Source organism: Marmota monax, unplaced genomic scaffold, assembly GCF_021218885.2.
Source record: "Marmota monax isolate L192 unplaced genomic scaffold, Marmota_monax_Labrador192_F-V1.1 WCK01_AAM20220418_F8-fsc00069, whole genome shotgun sequence".
Classification (NCBI taxonomy): Eukaryota; Metazoa; Chordata; class Mammalia; order Rodentia; family Sciuridae; genus Marmota; species Marmota monax.
In genome coordinates this window covers 2,129,490-2,151,871 of record NW_026695243.1, presented here as the reverse complement: position 1 = coordinate 2,151,871, position 22,382 = coordinate 2,129,490, and the positions used below count along the sequence as shown (strand labels likewise).

The window sequence follows — 22,382 nt, the reverse complement described above, 5'->3', positions numbered from 1 at the left end:
GGGATCCTCATGAATACATGAGGCCTACCCAGATAATCCAGGATAATCTCCTCACCTCAGAATCAGATTATTAGTAACCTTAATTCCCTGCTTTCCACATAACATAACAGGGTTCCAGGAATTAGGATATGGACATTTTGCAGGAGAGCACATTATTCTTTATAGTCTTTCTTTATGGTCCAGTATATGACTGATTTTGATAAAATTCTGTGTACTCTTGAAAAGAATGCTAATTCTGTCATTTTTAAATGCAGGGTCACTTAGAACAGATCTTTAAATTGTGTTATTTGTGTCTTCTATGTTTTTAGTGCTCTTTTGTCTTTTTTTCCTATCAACTGTTATTTTAAAAACACTAAAATCTCCCACTGTGATAATAGATTTGACTATGTCCCCTTTAATTTTGTGAGATTTTTTTCCCTAGATATTTAGAAACTCTGTTATTGGATGTAAAAAATTAGGGTTGGGACTTTTTCTCTTTATATCCATTAACACTGTGAAATATCCTGCAATGCTTCATGGCTTTATCTTTCATGACATTGAAGTTTTTTAAGTATACAGGCCACCAGGTCAGTTATAATGGCGCATGCATCTGTTCCCAGCTACTCCAAAGGCTGAAGCAAAAGGATCACAATTTCAAGGCAAGCCTCAGCAACTTAGCAAGATCCTGTCTCAAAATTAAAAAAATAAAAAGGACTGGGAATATAACTCAAAAGTGCTGCAGGGTTGTAAGCCACAGTACTGGGGTGGGGAGAAGTGGATACAGGATGTTTATTTTGTTGAATTTGACTAAGTTTGAGTTTGTCTTATGGTTCTTCATAATTAGATGCAGGTTTTACATTTTTGGTTGGAATATTATATAAGGGATATTGAATCCTTCTCAGATATCACCTCCAATGGTATATGGTACACTTTCACATAGTGTTAGTTATGATCCCTTGGTTAAGAGCTGACGGTTTTCTCCACTGTGTACATAATAGTATCCTTTTTTATAATTGAAAAGTTTAAGGGGAGAATTATTTATATTTTTAATTAGCATAAATAGTCACATGTCCAAAAATATTTACTCCAGGTACACTTGATTTTGTTCATGCTTATAGGGAAGAACAGCTTTGCACTGGTCCTGTAACAATGGATACCTTGATGCCATTAAATTATTACTAGACTTTGCTGCTTTCCCTAATCAGATGGAAAACAATGAAGAGAGGTAAGCTGTGGATAAGAAAAAAAAATGAGAGAGTATGCTCTTGCTCATCCCACATCCTTTCTGCCAGATTAAAAAAAAAATCTCAAGTTTAGATATCTCAAGTTCAAAACTAAGTAGAATCATAAGGAAACACTACACTAAGAAATACTGAACCAGAAAAAGGAGTAAAAGTTCCATGCAATATTTATTTAGAATCATAGAGTATCATAGGTATTCAGGACTTTAGATATGATATTACCTAAGACAGGTTCACATTTTGCAAATGAGGAGACTTAGAGCTCCTTCTGGCTGGTGGCTAGCATGAGGTCAGTGAAATCCTGACTGACCAAGACCAAGAATTCAGTGAGGCTAGTGGAATATGTTACATATTCAAGATGTTTCTCTTGATGGAGACACATTATCAGTTAGTAGACAAAAAGGTGCCATCACTAGCATGAAAACATGAAGAGCTGGGTGTGGTGGTACACACTCGTAATCCCAGCAGCTCAGGAGGCAAAGGAAGAAGAATCATATGAGTTCAAAGCCAGCCTCAGAACTTAGCGAGGTCCTAAGCAACTTGAAGGGCTGGGGATGTGGCTCAGTGGTTAAATGCCCCTGGATTCAATCCCTAGTACCAAAAAAAAAAAAAAAAAGGAAAGGAAAAAGAAAAAAAACATATGGAGAAACTCAAATGAAAGGTCAGCATCTATTCTAGATACAACTTTCTTGAATAACATAAGGTTCTCAGAGTTATGCTGTGATTGTTATCCAGGGACCCAAACCCATGAAAAGAACAAGACACAATATGAAGTCTAAGCAAGAGAGACTCTTGGTAGTCTCAGGGGAATTCTAGTAATTTGCAGGTAACCACTCAGTTTGTGACCAGACCTCCATAGCAGAGGCCCCCTTTGGCCCGAGTCAACACATTAGTTGTCACTGTTCATGGCTGCTTTAACTAGAATGGCCCCATCTGTTAGCCACCACCAGTTCTTGCTTGCTGTTAGCAGGTGGAAAGCCTTCTAGAAAAGGAAGGGCTTCTTTAAATCAACTATCTCAGCGGAGGCACATTTCTCCTTTCTTGAATCAACCCCTTTGCACCTATTTCAGAGCCTTTCCTCAGAGAACTGAAGATGTCTCCCATTGAAGTTCTAAAACAAACAGAAAGGAAAAATGAGGAATCTAAGAGTTAGTGAGGATTTGTGTTTATGAAGAACTTATTCTTACAATATACACTGTCTAGATGCTATTTTTTAAAGAAATAATGGAAAATATATGTTTTTTAAATTCATTTCCTATTTATATACTAAACTTTGAATTTCAAACCTAAGTCACTGCTTGAGTTAAAGTGCTTACTGCCCCTTGGAATAAACATACTTCAATTGCAGACTAGAAAACCAAAGGAAAAATCCTCCTAACTATACTTGCCAATCTGTAAATAAAAAGAGACAGTGGCCGTATCCCAGTCTCATTTAATGTTTCATTAGTAATGCACCTTGATGTACAAGTGTCAGAAGTTGGCACTGCCTTTTATATTTATTGACATTCTGGTTTAGGCATTCCACTGATCCCATCAGACCATTCCCGTATGGCAGGTCCAATTGTGTCTTATCTCTTGTCTTTATCTACATTGTTTCTTGGCTGGTTACCATCAATGTGGTACTAATTTTTACTTCTCATGCATTGACACTAACCAGTTGATGTACATTGTATAGACATAATTTTTACCAACTTCTGCTGGCTTTCAGTCAATAAGTACCTGACAGTCACAATATAACATTGATGGGAATATTCACAGTACTTGAATGGTTCTAAATTGAACTAGGGATGAAGATGAAAATGATAGGAGTTCCAAGATTTGCTTTGAAACACTTCAACAAAATGAAAAAGAAGAGGTTGGAAGAAGCAAACATAACAAAAAGTCATTCTGATTGTTAATTTGCGGTATTGAGTACACAGAGGATTATTATGCTATTCTATTTTTTGTGCTTGAGATTTCTCATAATAAAATTATTTTTTCATAATAAAAATATTCAATATGTAGTTTTCAATCCAGAAGCAGCCCAAGAAACCTAGTTCTTTTCTCCTCCTTCCCCCACCCTTTTATAAATGAAGAAATAGAAGCTCAGAGAAGTTAGGAGAATTCCCAGGGTCACAAAAGTCCCCTGAGTCCCACTCCAACATTCTTTAGGGGGATTATGCTGCACATTATTTCTTTTTGTCATATTCCTAAGTAAAGACATGGTTTGAGCCTTATGTTTCTTAACCAGAGTTTGGTAATCCTGCTTATATTCCACATGAAGAACACTACATATTAATAATTACAGAAAATTCTCAAGCTTATTAAATACATATGTTGTTTACACATTGATTTTAGGAGGAGTTTTGTTCTTTGGGAGACATTCAATAATTGATAGAGGTGTTTTGGAAGGATTACTGAACTGGGAATTGTTCAGTAATCTTAATTCTAGTCTGCATTCTGTAGAAGGTGATTACATAATCCTCAGCAAGTTGATTAACCATGCTAGGTCTGTTTACTCATTTATAAAATGAAAGTGTTGAACTTAATGACCTCTTAAAGTGAATTTAGTTTTACTATCATGTGGTTCAATTACTCTATGCTAATTTTTTCCATAAAAAAGAATTTTAGAATATATAATAAAAATTTTAAGAATTCTTCTGAATTTATAAAATGCCATCTATTTATAAATAATGTTTGAAAGTTTATGTAGGCACCCCAACCTATGGCCTTCTGGTCCCTGAACAGGAGTACATATTGAGCCTTCCTAAAATGAGAGCTCCTTAATTTTAGCATTCGGGGTTTCAGTAAGAAATTCTGAACTTACAAATTTCCTTGCTGAAGCGATCAAACTACCCTTATTCTGAAAACCTATCCCTTTTATGTCTTACTGTGACTGTGAGGTAAGTTTTTAAGAGAGTTTTTCTTTCTGTAATCATTGAATAATTCTCCAAGTCGAATCATGCATCCCTATAATCATCATTTTTTTCCACCTCACAAACCAGCTGATGATTTCCTCCTAACACTTGTGATTGCAGTCTACAGTCATAGTCATCCAGAGAGCACTCAGCATCAGTGGCAGTCATTATAGAAGTTTGGATCCTGTGGAAGTGATATTTATGATGAGCATCTATAGTATCACAAACCATACTGCAGTGTAGGGCCTGCGATCCTAACAGTAGTAGCTAATATTTATTATTCCCAGACCTTCTTCCTTTATGTCAGGCACAGTGCAATCCTCTTTATGTTCATGGTTTCATTTTCTCCATATTAACTTGTTTAATATATGAAAAAAAGCTGGGGCTTAGAAACATCAAGTAAGTTGTTTAAGAAATGACATTCATCACTACCATCATTGAGAGATTATTCTTTTACTTCAATCTTTGTACTTTTATTCACTGTTTGAATTTTTAACATATCATTTATATAAAGTAATCATTTTCTTTAAAACAGGAAGGCTTAATGTTTTTTGCCCATGGACACATTACCTTTTATTTATTTATTTATTTATTTGTATATGGTGCTGAGGATTGAACCCAGTGCCTCATACTTGCAAGGCAAGTGCTCTGTCATTGAGCCACAGTCCTAGCCCTAAAATTTTGTTCATTTTATGTAATCAGATTTAACACTCTTTTATGATTTCTGATTTTCATATCTTTTTTTTTAAGAAAGGATTTCCCACATTAGTATTTTTTTGTTTTGCATTAAAGTGCTGAGGATTGATACATGAGGTGGGATGGAAAGGGAGAGAAAAGGGAAATTGCATGGTAATGGAGGGAGACCCTCATTGTTATACAAAATTACATATAAGAGGTTGTGAGGGGAATGGGAAAATAAACAAGGAGAGATATGAATTACAGTGGATGGGGTAGAGAGAGAAGATGGGAGGGGAGGGAGGGGGGATGGTAGAGGATAGGAAAGGTAGCAGAATACAACAGTTACTAATAGGGCATTATGTAAAAATGTGGATGTGTAACCGATGTGATTCTGCAAGCTGTATTTGGGGTAAAATTGGGAGTTCATAACCAACTTGAATCTAATGTATGAAATATGATATGTCAAGAGCTTTATAATGTTTTGAACAACCAATAAAAAAAATAAAAAATAAAGTGCTGAGGATTGAACCCAGAGCCTCTGGCATGCTTACATAAGCCCTCTACCACTGATCTACACTCCAGACCCCACTTGAGTATTTTTTAAATTTCCATGGTACCTTCTGGTACCTTTGTTTTATTTTGTTTGTTTGTTTTGATTTTTGGATCTTTGCTCCATCCCTAATTTACTTTGGTGTAAGACATGATATTAGAATCTCTTTTTTCCCAGATCACTACCTGGTTGTAGCAACACTATTTATATAATACTTTAATTTTTTCCACAATGATTTAAAGGGCCATCTTTATCATATATTAAATCTCTCCATTTGGAGGTATATTTTTCATTTCATAAGCATTAAGTATCAGTAACCATGGGCTCAAATTTATGAATCTCACAGACTATAATTAGCAGCATTTTACCAGATAGGAGTGGGAGTTATTATTTGGTACATGAGAAAGAAGGAACATGATCCTGTGTTCTCAATAGTCACCAGTTTGTGAACCAATGAGTCAAACTCAGGAATTGGCATGGTCAGTAGCACAAAGCATCTTACCCACAGCCATATTCAACCTTGTTTTATATCCCTCAGAAGAAAAAGGAATAGCCTTTGAGTAGAGATGGTGACTTTGCCCAGAGAATATTCTGCATCTTAGAATGATTCATTTTGCTGCATGAGAATATTGTCTGTTTACCAGTACCTTGAATTCATTTTGTTAACAAACAAAAAACAACTCTTCCTCCTGCATCAGGTACACACCTCTTGATTATGCTTTGCTTGGTGAGCGCCATGAAGTAATCCAGTTCCTTTTGGAGCATGGGGCCCTGTCCATTGCAGCCATACAAGATATTGCCGCCTTCAAAATCCAAGCTGTCTACAAAGGATACAAGGTCAGAAAAGCTTTTCGAGACCGGAAGAATCTCCTTATGAAGCATGAGCAGCTGAGAAAAGATGCTGCAGCTAAGTAAGTGTGAGCATGGAGATTTTGTTCTCACAGCTCAGAATCAGGGTGGAAGGAGGTGGGGGCGGTATCAGGAGAGTAAGTCAGGAGAGAATTTGATTTTCTTGTGGTCCCTGTACCCATGTCATCTTCCCTCTCTGTTCACCATTCTCTCATCACCAGACTAAGGCTGCAGTGAAAGATGAGGGCCTAACCTCCACTTGGTGGCTATTCCATATAGATTTGTTCCTGGTGTTCTAACCCAGGAACAAACCATTGTCACCAGCACCCATGGCAGGGAGTTAGGGGTGGGATTGCTACCTAGTATAAACTACAAATAAATAAGCTGTCTTCTTGGCCTTCCTGCCTTTATGAAAGAAACTTACACCAGTATCTGACCTGCTTTTACTAAATTAAACTAAGTCTTGTTTTGATTTGATTAATGCAACTACCTTGTAAAATAACTGACTCTCCTCACCCATTCTTTAACGAATCTGTACTAAACACAGTTGTTATTCTATATTTATGGGGGATTGATTTAAGGACTCCCTGTTGATACCAAAATTTACGGATGCTCAAAACTTTTATATAAAATGGCCTCGCATTTGCATTTGACCTATACACATCCTCCTCATACTTTAAATCATCTTCAGATTACTTTTAATATCTAATACAATGTAAATAAATAGTTGTTATACTATATTGTTTAAGGAATAATGACAAGACAAAAAATAAAAAAGGAATAATGACAAGAAAAAAGCCTATATATGCTCACCACAGATGCAATTTTTCTCTAGATGTTTTTGATCTGTGGTTTGTTGAATGCACAAATGCAGAACTTGTGAATATGGAGAGCCAATTGTAAACTGCTTTACTCAAGAAATATTAATGAACTTCTTACTATACATACACCACCCTTGGCTAGATCCTAGGGAGAAATGGTAACTAAAAACAAAGACCTTACTTCAAAGACTTAACATTTTTTGGAAAATGATACAAATGTATGAAAAAGCCATTTGTGTCTATTACACATTGTGATTATATCACATAAATGACTGTAGATTCTGCTTGGGTTTGCCTTTTCTTTTTATACTTAGGTTAGGTAGGAATATTTTAAATATCATCAGCATATTGCATTAGCAAACACAGATATCAAAGCCTCTTAAAATGAAGATGACCAGCAGTTTCTTTCTTTCTTTCTCTTTTTCTTTCTTTCTTTCTTTCTTTTTTTTTTTTTTTTTTTTTTGTACTAGGGATTGATTGAACCCAAGAGTGATCTCCCTCCAAGCTACATCCCCAGCCCCCAGCACCTCCCCACCCCATTTTTAAATTTCAAAACAGGATCTTGCTAAGTTGCTCTGACAGACCTTGAATTTGCAATCCTCCCTGAGCCTACTGAGTATCTGGATTTCAGGTGTGTACCACTGCACCTGGCTCAAAAGGCAGATTCTTGGAAGCTAACTTCTGATTGTATCTTGAATGTTTCCAAATCTCCTGTCCTTCAACTCCTGAATTCTTCCATATTTCACCCAAAGGGGGAAGTATAATAAACAACCATTAAAAATATTAATAAATAGCCATTAAAAATAATAAGACGAAATCATTTTAGTGAGAGGTTAAATAATACTGGAATACTAACAATAATGTCAGCTTAGTAGAAAAAATTGATGGAAAGACATAATTTTCTGTGACTTTGAGGTTACAGAAGTAGATGGCATCCTAGGAAATCACATCTTATACTCTTCATTAGGCTCTTGTCTCTTCACCTACCTGGGAATCCAATATTAAAGTCTCCACACAGTCGTCTTTGTCTTAGCCTTCTTATAAAAATTCTCTGTACACAAGTGACAACCACAAGTAGGTAACACATGTGACCAGTTGTCTTGAGTTGCAAGCATACACTCTCTACAAGGGATGGAATGTTTTACAGTGGTCCTCTTTATTCATGAGCAGTGCATTCCGAGATCCCCAGTAGATGCCTAAAACCTTGGGTAGCACCAAACCCTGGTAGGCAGTTCCCAAGTTACAATATTTGGACTCACAATTTTTTGACCTTAAGATGATAATGCAAAAGAAATAATGCACTCAATAGAAACTATACTTCAAATTTTGAACTTTGATCTTTTCCCAGACCGGTGGTATGCAGTATGATATGCTCTCATAATGCAGGGCAGCAGCAGTGAGCCCCAGTCCCAGTCAGCCCCTCAATTCCATGGGGAGTTGACTGATGGCTGAGCTAGGATGATCCAGAGTAGGCTAGGAGTATTCAATACATTTTCAACTTACCATATTTTAACCTTACCATGGGGTTTTCTAGAGTGTAACTCCATCATAATCAAGGAACATCTGTGTACACTATGTTTTTTCATTATATATATATATATATATATATATATATATATATATATATATACCCATGTTAAAGTTTAATTTATAAATTGGCTTAGTAAAAGATTAAAACCAATAATGATAAAATAAAACAATTACAACAATGTGCCATAATGAAAATTAGGTGAATGTTATCTCTTTCTTGCTCAAAATACTTTAATGTACTTCATCTTTCCCATTAAAGTCTCTCTCTAGCTTCTCTTTGGCAACTCACATCTCTAGCTTCTCTTTGGCAACTCACATTGCCAGCATTACTACCCTTGCACTTTGAGACCATTATTAATAATGGTTGCTTTGATAATAGCACTGTGATACTGCAACAGTTAATCTGGTAACTAAGATATCCATTAAGTGAGTAATGGGCATATATAGTGGGATTATGTTGGACAAAGGGATAATTTATGTCCTGATCAGAATAGAAAGGATAGTAGGAGATTTCATCATGCTATAAACAAACTTACTGTTTGTTTCCAGAATTTTTGATTTAATATTTTGGCTCAAGGCTCACAGTGGGTAACTAAAACTGTGGAAAGCAAAATTGCAGATAAGGTGAATAAAATACTATATTGACTCCTACAGATGTTCCCATAAACTCCAGCTTAATGTATGAGAATCTGTTTTCAGAATTCAGTTATACTTACCTAAGTATGAAGTGGGACTCTACTAAAGCAGAGTGGCTGAGTTTCTATGTCCCTGAAGGAATGTGTATTAAAACAAACACATTCCACTTCATTATTGGGAAGAGGATGCCCTGGTGTCCTGCTTTCTCCCAAACTCCCTTTCTAGCAGGATAAAAAGGGTTTGGTAGAGTGGGAAGACACCTGGATTCAAATCCAGCCTCTGATATTTACTTGTGTTGATTCAAACACAGCATTTCTCTGTAGGCCTCTATCTCTTCATTTGTGAAACATGACATGTTAGACCAGTTGGTTTCTAGGCGCTCTCCAGTTCTATAGAAACTCCCAGGTCTGCATCATTAGTGATTTGCAGCCTCTTCTTCCTCTCCTTGGCCTGTAGAGTTCATGTGCCTGGAACTGAGCTCAGATGTGCATATTTTTGAGTCAGTTTAGAAGTGGAAACCAAGAACCACCCTGTGAAAGGGTCTCCTGTACAGAGGAGGAGATTTAAAGTATTGGCCTGCTTAAATAGCATAGTGGTTTTAATTTTTTTTTATTTTATTTTCCTAACATGAACTTGTTGGACCCCCTGACTTCCTGTCTAGGGGTTTTGAAACAACAAGGAGATTTAAGAAACTAGTCCAAACTCCCTTTTAGTTATTATTCCAGTTAATTACTGGAAGATTGGGGGTTTTTGGTTGTTTTTTGTTTGTTTTGTTTTGTTTTTCCATTCCAAGAATTGAATTCAGGGATTATTTTAGTCAGCTGTCATGTTACTATGACCAAAAGAACAATTTTAGAGGAGGAAAAGCTTATTTGGGGACTCACAGTTTCAGAGGTGGAGTGATGGGTTATGAGAACCTTAACCCAATCAGTGAATTAATCCCCTGATAGGAATTAGCTGAGTGGCAACTGAAAGTGGGTAGGGTATGGCTGGAGGAGTAGGTCATTAGGGGTGTGCTTTTGGGGTGGGGTATGTATTTTGTCCCTTGAATGGAGTCTCTTTCTGCTTCCTGGTGCCACGTCTTGAGCTGCTTTCCTCCACCTCTCTCTTCTGCCATGATGTTCTGCCTCGCCTCAGGAATGGAGTTGGCCATCTATAGACAGATCTCTAAAACTATAAGTCCCTAAGTAAAATTTTCCTTCTAAAATTGTTCTTGTAAGGTCTTCTCCTCACAGCAGCAAAAAAAAACTAACTAAAAAGGGCCTCGCATATGTTAGACAAGTGCTCAACTACTGAACTGTGTCCCCAAACCTAACATTGCTTTTTAAATGGGAGCTGTGTTTGCTTGTTATAATATTTTTAAATTGACAAAATGAAAAAACTGCAATCTTTTGTACTCACTCTTTCCTGATTACAGTTTTTCCTTTGTTGGGTATTGTTATTAGAGATCAACAAGTTTCTTAAGAGTTCAGCCATCACTCCCACAGTCATCGTAGTATAGATCCCTAAATGAAATATTTCAATAGAAGAGACTCACTGATTTAACTTGTTTTAATTTTATTTTTCAAGAATTATTCCTTAAAATCTGAGTCAATGTTTAGTTTTGTTTTCGATTTTGCTTTAAGAAACAAAAATCAGAATGTTGCAGCTGCAGCATCGACTAAGGTGGGCCAGACACATCATGTTACCTCGATGTACCTTTCCCATTTAATCATGCTAGGATTGCAGAAATCACCCTCCTTCAAGTGAAGATGTGAAAGGAACTTATTAAACTTGAAGTAAAGTGGTCCCTAATTTATGATAGAGAAATTGAAAGAGAGAAAAGTCATAGTCATATTTACTAAGGCAGGTATTTTAGAAACTCCTATTTAAGAAATATCTATAATCCATTTAAAAGCACTTTATAACTCACAGTGCACTACCTAGGTTGTTGCCAAAATGAACATTACTGTAATTTACCTGCCAAAGTGCAGAGTGGAGTGCACTCTTAAATAGACCATGTTTATGTTGATCATCCTTCTTCCTTGAAGCTTCATTTTTGCCAGGTTCTTATTTCTCTCTCTAATCTCAGATCTCCTCTCTCTGACTCCTCTCACATCTTTTAAGTATGCCATCACCACACTAAGGTCAGACCTGGAGGTTACTCTTTAGACCTCTGCTCATGCTGTACTGTTTTCCATTGAAAATGTATCCACTCTAAAAATGCAGTTTAGAGCCAAGTGCAGTGCCATGTGCTCAGGAGGCTGGCGCAGGAGGATCAGAGGTTCCACGCCAGTCTGAGCAACACACAAGACCCTGTCTCAAAATTTTTTTTAATTAATTCATGTCTGTAGATAATCCCTTAATCTGTCTCATATCCTGACCTCTGGAACTCTGATCTCACATCATCAGTTGCCTCCTGGGCACTTCCACTTTGCCATTCTTGGTCACTTGTCAACACATCAGATCATTCAGTGTTCCTATGTCCAATAGTCACTATCACTTCAAACTCACTGTGAGAAACCTACAATAACCTGTCTTTCTTCTGACCTTCTTATTTCCTTGCTAGTGCTTCTACCACTGATTCTGTTTATTCCTCCTTTCAAATGTTCTTTTAGGTCCATTTGGTTTTATTCTTCTGTCTTACAACTCTACATAGGCCATTGCTCTCAAACACCAGCCATGATGCTATGTAAGACCCTCCAACATTTTACTTCCATTTATATCTCCAAGTCTCATTTCTCTCCATTTACCAATACCTTTCCACGCTCTCATACTTGAGATTTTGGTCATCCTGAACTTTCTTCAGTTGCTCTGTGTCAAGTGACAAGGAATCTGCACTTCTCAAAACACCTCATTTTGTTAGTGCAGTGTTCTATCTGTAAATTCTTCCTACCTTTCATCTTGAAGCCAAAGAGAAATGTCTAAATTGTTTTCCATAAACTAACATTCAGGTAGCTAAAGGAAATGTTTATAATACTCCAACTCCTACCTCAAGAATTCCTTTGACTTTATAATTGATCCTTTTGCAGCCTGCTTCCCTGAACATCTCCAGTTTGTCAACACCTCTCTTTAGGGTTGACCCACGTGTCTGATTCCTGTGCTCAGAAAGCCATCTGATCCACAGGGAATTATTTCCATGGTTCTACTTCATGCCACCCTACTTCAGATCCTCACTTTTCAGTAAAATAAATAAGAGCTTTCTTATCTGGAATGGGCTCAGGGCTCCATGAATGCCCTTAAGACTATATCCAGTATTTTGTATATCAGGAGCATATATTCATTTTGGTGGTGAGGATTTATACTTGTTGGGGTTTTTTTTAATCTCAGTTTCAAAGGATGTCCACAAGTCACAAAAAAGATAAAAGCCACTGGACTAAATGATCTTTGAGGTCCCTTCCAGCACTAACATTCTATGAGTCAGAGGTCCTGAGACACACACCATTTTCTTATTCCCTTGGGAGGAAGTTAAAGACCAAATATTACTATGTCTGATATTCATTGACAATGAAGAGAGCGACTCTGACAGACCCTTAGATGCCATGCAACAGCAACTGAAAAGGTTACAGCTAAACCTTTTCTGTCTCATGAGGTCATCAGCTTCCTCTCACTGGAAATGTTCCAGCAGGACATGAATTATCATCTCTACAGGATGTTATATAAGAAATTTTTTACATTACATGAACAACTGGTCTCCGAGATCTCTTCTGAGTCGAAGCTTCAATGAGAGCCAAGTGGCAAGTCTTTGCTCGTGCTCTTCCCTCTGCCTGGAATAGCCTTCTCTCACTTCATTCCTCCCCCATTTTGACATCCTTAATTTAGAGCCTTTTCTCTCTCAGTTTAATTAGCAACTTTCTCCCACATCTTCCTAGAGCTCTGTGAAGATACCTCTATTTTAGCACTCATCACACCTCGATCTCTATCTGCAGAAGTGTAGGGATCTGGTTCCCCCACTTCATAGTCAGTTCCTTAGAGCAGGGACTGTTTGTTGTAAGTCTGGATCTCCAGTGCTTTGGAGTATTTGGTAGATAGTAAGAATTCAATAAGTAAATGTTCAGTAACTGCCTCTATAATGGGTCTAAGACCTGACATAAGTCATTCATCACACTAGGCCTTAATTCCCCCATCTGTCAAGTAGAAGGACTGGACTGGACACTCTCTTTTTGTTTGAATACTGTGAATCTCTATAAGTATACCACTTATTAGCCCTACCTAGGGCAGCAAACACACTTAGTCACCCATATCCTCACAAAATACTCTAGCATTTATACATTTGTGTATTTGGATTTCCAAGTCCCTGCATACTTATCATGAGCAAATTACCATTTGACAGGTTTATGACAGGAACTGTCCTTAGAGGCTCATGCCTATAATATACTTGAACACAAACCATGATTTTCTGAACCTCTTAGACAAAAGCAGCTTACAAGTCTTACCCCTGCTGGATTCAGACAATATTGAGAAGAGCAAGTATTCAATACTGACAATTGAGATTGTTATTTGTGCTATCTGGAAGGTTTTCTTTAATGCTAAACATGTCATCAATTTTTTAAAAGATACATTTAGTAGATTCATGAACACAAGGCCTAATTATATATCTTGATGATTATATTATTTCTCCTAATTCTGCTTATTTAGTTCTCTAAAATGGAAAATCCCTCCCCTGTAAACCTCCTCCACCAAAGAAGCCTCTGGAAGGCACAGCCCATTGTTTTCTGGATATCCTCATTACTCTAAAAAGCCACATCCTTTTTTTTTTTTTTTTTCTAATGTGGCTGCTTTTGTCAGAGGCCCAGAAAGTGCTGCAGTAAAAGTTTTTGCCCAGGAACCAACTTCTTGGAATTAAGAAAGAAAAGCTGTTTGATTTCCTAAAAGAAACGACTGCTCATATAGCAGAGTATTACTTTTCACCTTAGAGCCTCCCTCGATATCATTGAGATCCATGTAGACGCCAACCTGGACAGCAGACAATCCATCTGTCGAAGGGCCAACATCATTCTCTCAAGGCAGCTCTACTCCTTGTGCTGTGTGAAGAGCACTGCTCCCTCTTCCTGCCAGGAGGGACCTGTCTGGTCAGTTGGCAGCACCCCAGCCACCCTGGGCTTCCACCTTCTCCAGACAGATCACATTTAGTGGCCCCTGCTGGCATCCATATGGATCCCAGGCACTGATGATGACAGGCTGTCCAGTTAGCATGGTGACCACAGTGCAGCACTCTCAATGTCAGCAGCTATCCAAGATCTAACAAAACCAGGGTTAAATAAAAACATCGGAGCTGTACAGGAGTTAGCCAGGCCCATCTGGCCGAGTTCTCTGCAGTGAGACTCTCCAGAAGACTATCAGATAAATAGGCCTGGACCCCAGGTCAGGGGCTTCTCCATATAGGAAGAAAGACCTTCAGAAGGGGAATTAACAAATTGAAAAAGTTTAACCAGATGTCTATCACCTGGGTCTTCCCAGTCCCTTGAGATCTGAACAGACTTTGCTTCAAATTCCACAAACTGGAGAAGTCTGGATTCTATACCTGCTTGGGAGTTCTTGCTTCCATGACTGATGTCTTGGCTCTGTAGCTTGTCAGGTTACTCATAGGAAAGCACAGCTGAACATGGTAGACCTTACAAAGAGTCAGTGTCACTGGGGAGATTCACATTTCTTATCCCTCACTGTACAGTTAATAGTTCATATTAGACCCTCCTGTTCTCTAAAGCCTCACTGCTCAAGGCATGGTCAGAGGACCAGAAACATCTGTCCCCTGGGCGCATGTGGGAAATGTAGAATATTGAGTCCTTCCCCAGTGTCTACATCAAAATGTTAACAAGATCCCAGGTGATTCATTAGAATGTGGGGAGCAAAGACCCAAGGTCACCCCACCATGGGAGGCTTCCTCCTCTGCCCTGGCCCTGCCTCTGCAGTTCTCTCATATTCTCCTCCCCACACCTTCCTGGTCCTCTGTTCTTTCCACTCCTCCCTCCCTGTCAGGAGCTACCAACATTTGTCTCATGAAGAACAGCCCTTTTCTCTAGCGCTTCAGAGCTGGTCACCACCTAGGCCCTAAAAGTTTTCCCTTCTACCAGCCGTCAGTCTTATCCCCAGGCTTATTAGTGTATTTGTCTCAACAGGATCACCTAAGAGGGGCTCTGATACCAGCCAGCTATAAGGATAAAACAACTCTCCATCTCATTTTTTAAAATCCCAAATTTTGTAAAGACAGCTGCCCCCAAACAAACCTCTAAATCGAAACAGGATTCTGAGCTATCATACAGGTGCCTGACCTAGCAAAATGGGGTCCCTAACAGGAGAGTGTTTCATTCCAGAACTACCGGCAGAAGCAAAACTAGAAAACTTCCCAGCCCAGAGTTTTCTACCATACCCCAATCATTCCACACTAAATGGAACCTTCAAGAGGCAATCGTCGTCTCTCCCTGAGCTGTAACTGTGACTCAGCTGGGAAGCAGATATATATTGAGTGCCAGCAATGTGTCAAAAGCACTAATCAAAGATCTAAAGCAGCAAAACCAAGCAGGTTTTTCCATGCTACCTGTCTGACCAAACTCCTCCTTCAGCTGAAATCCTCTCTGCCTCATAGATTTCCAAATATCTTTGAGAACTTCTTGATTCCTCCAGATAAAATGTATCACCACCTCTTCTGTGCAGGCACACTGCTATAACATTTCTTCCATAACAGGTTAGGTCTCTGATTTCTTGGCTGGAAATTCTGGATAGAATGTTCTTCTAGGGAGAACTTCAACTTTTTAATCCTTGTTCTGTATCTTCAGTTCCCAGTAGAGACAAGACTCATAAAATAACTATGTTTATTTCTTGCTATCTTTCCTTTGACCATTCCTACAAATTAGTGACATTGGTCAAACAAATCCTGCCCTTAGCTCAACCCTTTTGTCCTAAAACTCTATCCCTTTCTGGAATCCCTTTGCCTCACCCTGCCCAGCCCTCTTCTAGTTGTTGCTACTCAAGGGTTGCAGCTTAACCATCAGCTACTTGCCTATGTCTTTTGAAAATTAACACAACTTCTGGGCCTCATCTGCAAAGGGAGTGGGTTTGAGTCCTTAGCTAGATCTCAGTAGTAGTACTTCATACTTAGGTGGGTTTTTATCAGTTGGGAAATGCTTTGCAAGTGAATTTTTTCATATATTCATTAAGATTTGTTAAGGGTCTTTTTTCAGTAAGTAGAACAGATTTGAGGCTATCCCTGTCATTCAGATGCATTCTGCTATGCTTTCTGGAACAGGAGGAAAAGGGGTAGAGTTTCAGGTAGCTCCAAGATACCTCCCCCCCCCCTCTCTCACACACACACACACACACACACACACGCACGCACGCACGCCTGTGAGACACACATACCCTTGGTGATGTGTTGTCTCACACAGTAAAATAGCCTGATCATCTGTCTTCTGTCTCAACAGTGCAAAATTAATCTGCAAGATTTCTTTTGGACTGTGTCACCCTTTGAGTTATGAGGTCTGGTGTAGTCACCCTCTGAGTTATAAAAAGAGAGGGGTTTTATTGTAGGTGAAGACTGCTCCTGGAAAATGTGAATTTCCAAACCTATGCTGTGAGAGCTCCTCTTAAAATTTCAGTCCCATGTAGGGACCACTCAGCAGATGATAGTCTTTTAAACTTTTCTTCTTCCTCTTTGACTTTTCTTCCAGAAAGCGGGAGGAAGAAAACAAGCGAAAAGAGGCAGAACAACAGAAAGGACACCTGAGCCCAGATTCCTGCAGACCACAAGCTCTTCCCTGTCTACCCAGCCCCATTCTGCAGAATGAGACCAGCGGGAAGAGCAGGGCACCCAGCAAACAGCCTCCTGCAAGCCACATAGCCCAAGGCCCTGAGCTCAGAGACAGTGGAGGGTCTCCAGGTGGGACTCCGGGCAAAGCCTCTCAGAAGGAGCCGCATGTTTCCTCAGACCTTCAGGAAACAGACTCCAGAAAGCCATACGGTATGTGTGTAGACTGTTATCTAATACCAACCCATGGATCATGGGCTCTTTTGATTGGCATATTTAAACCATTTACATTTATTATAATTTTTAGCACTTAAGTTTGCCATTTTGTGGTTTGTTTTTCTGTTTGTTTCCTATGGTTCTCAGTCCTCTGTTTCTCTTTTCTTCCCTCCCTGTGGGTTTCTAGAACATTTTTTAGGATTCCATTTTATTTGGTTTATAATGTTGTTGAGTGTTTTCCTTTTCCACAGTTCTCATAGTGGTGACTCTGTATTACAAGGTACATATGTGACTTGTACCTCAACATTTTCCTCTGAGCAAAATGGGGAAATCTCACTTCCATTTAGGTACCTTTACTTTTCCCACTTTTAAGTATCATTGCTTGGGGATCTGATGATATCATACTTGTTATGTCAATCATAAAGTCCAGAGGAAACTAGGCACAAGCTTACAAGAATTCTCCTCCAGTGGAGTCCCACATAGTACACTTAACTCCTTCAGCAATAAACTGTAACCAGATTTTTGTCTACCCTGTCAGCCCAGCCCTCAGAATGAGCCCAGCAGGCAAAGGGGCCTCCCAGCAATAGTCTCCTGCCAGCCATACAGCCCAGACCCTGGACCAGGAGACAGCAGAGGGTCTTCAGAAAAGTTCATCTGAACCTAGAACTCCAGGATTTTAAGCACATTGAGCCACTCATAAGTTAGAGCATGGTAGGAAACCTCCAGAAATCTAACTGCAAATGCCAACATAGTGAAAAGGGCAAATAATGTTTTAGTGTTACTGTGAAAATAGTTTTCGCCTTGTGGCAAAAACTATTGTCTCTGGGATCTCATGATTACTTAATTTAGGATTTGGACAAGTCATTCTTTTTATGGCTAAGTAATATACCATTGTGTATATATACCATACTTTCTTTATCCATTCACCTGTTGAAGGTCACCTAGGTTAGTTCCACAGCTTAGCTATTGGGGTTTTGTGTGTGTGTGTGTGTGTGTGAGAGAGAGAGAGAGAGAGTTCAAAATGAACAAGTATGAAGTAAAACAAGTGACTCTTATAGGCAATATTGGCACATATTGAAATAGGAAGGCACATGCAGAAAGAAACAGAAAAGCCATAAAAGTCGAATATAATAAATATTGTAAATAAGTAGAAAAACATGTTATTAAGGAATAAAAATACTCTCTGTATTTCAAAATTCCTAGAGGCTATTAGGAATTTAAAAATATTATAATTGGTGCTTTTAATAATATGTTCACTGTATTTAGTGTTTAAAATATCAGAAATGGAAAGAATTCATAGCAAGTTATTTCTATGTTCTGGTATTGATAGATTTAATTTATAAACTCTGTGCTGCATTTTAGAAGGCTTTTCACTATATATATATATATATATATATGTATATATATAGTTTGTCTACTTTTGCTCTTGCTGTTTGAAATCTGGGTTTTTACATCAATATTTAAGGACAGACTTATGTAAGGAGATTTATACCAGAATCATTTTTTCTCAGAGTGTAATCACAGAACCTAGTCATTCTTGTTCTCCAATGTAAAAACTTTTTAAAAACCAATTATGAAAATTCTATTATTTCAAAATCTGCTTTTCCCCAAATACTGACTTTCAATTAACATTTTATCAACCCTGTAGCACTAGAATAAGATTGAAATAGGAAGGCACATGCATTGTAATAGGAAGGTAAACATTTAAGGAAAATTTGAAGAGATAACAGACAGAATGCTCATAGACAAACCCTAGGAAATGACCACTGGCACCACAGAGAATGTCACATCTCAGGTAGATGCCTTGGTACAAATAACAAAGGCTTCAAAGGAAAATATCCATGAAAGTGAGACATAAACTGCATGAGGTAAGACTCCTCTCTGGGTCACTGTGCCCCTGTCATATGGAGCAAAGTGTGCATGAGGTAAAATTAGGACCTGGACCACCTGATTTCACTAACTTGTCTCACTTTCTCAGTGTTTCAGTCAACTAAGGAGATATGACCCAAGAAGCCATCACCTTCCCTTTCTGGAATTTTAGTATATTATTGTAACATAACTGTTGATCCAAAGCAGCATTATTGTTTTTAAATCAGTTCAAAAGACATACCCAGAGTAGTTTTGTGAGACATTTCAACGTGTATGTCTGCATCGTAGTAATTGTTGAGCACACAGAGCATTATTTTTGACCTAGCCTGTTTTCTCAAAACTTACATCTATTTTGAACATATCCAATGAAAGAAATTTCAGAACCTAGGTCCTTCATAGTCTTACAATGTTGCAAGTTGAAATATGAATAACTGGCATGCTTCATTCTTTATCAAAATGTATTATCAATTTTTCAAGTCACCCTGCTCCAGAGTGGAAATACACTGGTGAGGAAAGCAAACAGAATTTTCTTTCTTGGATCTTATACCCTGGTATAGAAAGCAGGCAAACAAATAAAATTAGGAAAATAATAAAAAGTACTACAAGAAAAACTTAAGTCTGGAATAAGATTAACAGATGAGGCAGGGAAATAAAGCAGACTCAGACTTAAGTCTACAAAAATTCCCTGAAGAGGTAACGTTTAAGCTAGAATTTGAGGAACAATGCAAAGCATAGATTTGAAAAGAGATTGGGGAGGGCATTCCTTTGGGAAAAAGAAATTTGCCTTGTTAAGGAGTTTTTTTTTATTGGTTGTTCAAAACATTACAAAGCTCTTGACATATCATATTTCATACATTAGATTCAAGTGGGTTATGAACTCCCATTTTTACCCCAAATACAGATTGCAGAATCACATCGGTTACACATCCACATTTTTACATAATGCCATATTAGTAACTGTTGTATTCTACTACGTTTCCTATCCTCTACTATCCCCCCTCCCCTTCCCTCCCATCTTCTCTCTCTACCCCATCTACTGTAATTCATTTCTCTCCTTGTTTATTTTCCCATTCCCCTCATAACCTCATATATGTAATTTTGTATAACAATGAGGGTCTCCTTCCATTTCCATGCAATTTCTCTTTTCTCTACCTTTCCTTCCCACCTCATGTCTCTGTTTAATGTTAATCTTTTCCTCCTGCTCTTCCTTCCTGCTCTGTTCTTAGTTGCTCTCATTATATCAAAGAAGACATTTGGCATTTGTTTTTTAGGGATTGGCTAGCTTCACTTAGCATAATCTGCTCTAGTGCCATCCATTTCCCTGCAAATTCCATGATTTTGTCATTTTTTAGTGCTGTATAATACTCCATTGTGTATAAATGCCACATTTTTTTATCCATTCATCTATTGAAGGGCTTCTGGGTTGGTTCCACAGTCTAGCTATTGTGAATTGTGCTGCTATGAATATCAATGTGGCAGTATCCCTGTAGTACGCTCTTTTAAGGTCTTCAGGGAATAGTCCGAGAAGGGCAATAGCTGGGTCAAATGGTGGTTCCATTCCCAACTTTCCCAGGAATCTCCATACTGCTTTCCAGATTGGCCTCACCAATTTGCAGTTCCACCAGCAATGTACAAGAGTACCCTTTTCCCCACATCCTCGCCAGCACTTGTTGTTTGACTTCATAATGGCTGCCAATCTTACTGGAGTGAGATGGTATCTTAGGGTGGTTTTGATTTGCATTTCTCTGACTGCTAGAGATGGTGAGCATTTTTTCATGTACTTGTTGATTGATTGTATGTCCTCCTCTGAGAAGTGTCTGTTCAGGTCCTTGGCCCATTTGTTGATTGGGTTATTTGTTATCTTATTGTTTAATTTTTTGAGTTCTTTGTATACTCTGGATATTAGGGCTCTATCTGAAGTGTGAGGAGTAAAGATTTGTTCCCAGGATGTAGGCTCTCTATTTACCTCTCTTATTGTTTCTTTTGCTGAGAAAAAACTTTTTAGTTTAAGTAAGTCTCATTTGTTGATTCTTGTTATTAACTCTTGTGCTATGGGTGTCCTATTAAGGAATTTGGAGCCCGACCCCACAATATGTAGATCGGAGCCAACTTTTTCTTCTATCAGACGCAGAGTCTCTGATTTGATATCAAGCTCCTTGATCCATTTTGAGTTAACTTTTATGCATGGCGAGAGGAGGGGATTCAGTTTCATTTTGTTGCATATGGATTTCCAGTTTTCCCAGCACCATTTGTTGAAGATGCTATCCTTCCTCCATTGCATGCTTTTAGCCCCTTGATCAAATATAAGATAGTTGTAACTTTGTGGATTAGTCTCTGTGTCCTCTATTCTGTACCATTGGTCCACCCGCCTGTTTTGGTACCAGTACCATGCTGTTTTTGTTACTATTGCTCTGTAATATAGTTTGAAATCTGGTATCGCTATACCGCCTGATTCACCCTTCCTGCTTAGAGTTGCTTTTGGTATTCTGGGTCTTTTATTTTTCCATATGAATTTCATGATTGCTTTCTCTATTTCTACAAGAAATGTCGTTGGGATTTTGATTGGCATTGCATTAAACCTATAGAGAACTTTTGGTAATATCGCCATTTTGATGATGTTAGTTCTGCCTATCCATGAACAGGGTATATTTTTCCATCTTCTAAGATCTTCTTCTATTTCTCTCTTTAGGGTTCTGTAGTTTTCATTATATAAATCTTTCACCTCTTTTGTTAGGTTGATTCCCAAGTTTTTTTTTTTTTTTTTTTGAGGATATTGTGAATGGGGTGTTTTTCCTCATTTCCGTTTCAGAAGTTTTGTCGCTGATATACAGAAATGCCTTTGATTTATGCGTGTTGATTTTATATACTGCCACTTTGCTGAATTAATTTATTAGTTCTAGTAGTTTTTTTGTAGACCCTTTTGGGTCTTCTAGGTATAGAATCATGTTTTCCGCAAATAGTGATTATTTAAGTTCTTCTTTTCCTATTTTTATGCCTTTAATTTCTTTTGTCTGTCTAATTGCTCTGGCCAGTGTTTCGAGAACTATATTGAATAGAAGTGGTGATAGAGGGCATCCCTGTCTTGTTCCAGATTTTAGAGGGAATGCCTTCAATTTTTCTCCATTCAGAATGATGCTAGCCTGAGGCTTAGCATAGATAGCTTTTACAATGTTGAAGTAAGTTCCTGTTATCCCTAGTTTTTCTAATGTTTTGAACATAAAGGGATGCTGTACTTTGTCAAATGCTTTTTCTGCGTCTATCGAGATGATCATATGGTTCTTATCTTTAAGTCTATTGATGTGGTGAATAACATTTATTGATTTCCGTATATTGAACCAGCCTTGCATCCCAGGGATGAATCCTACTTGATCATGGTGCACAATTTTTTTGATG

The 22,382-nt window shown here is 38.1% G+C and overlaps 1 protein-coding gene across 5 annotated transcripts in view; it reads left to right on the top strand.

Moving 5' to 3' along the window:
- The window catches only part of Invs (inversin), a 163,665-nt gene that overhangs the window by 107,983 nt on the left and 33,300 nt on the right, over positions 1-22,382 (top strand). For all 5 annotated transcript variants that reach the window (XR_006854587.2, XM_046457231.2, XM_046457232.2 and 2 more), the window contains 3 exons: positions 1,098-1,204; positions 6,044-6,256; positions 16,828-17,117. Coding sequence is in view for 4 of the 5 variants with exons in the window: in XM_046457231.2 (XP_046313187.1) it covers positions 1,098-1,204; positions 6,044-6,256; positions 16,828-17,117 (610 nt within the window). In the remaining variant the exon portion in view is untranslated. The remainder of the gene's footprint in view (positions 1-1,097; positions 1,205-6,043; positions 6,257-16,827; positions 17,118-22,382) is intronic.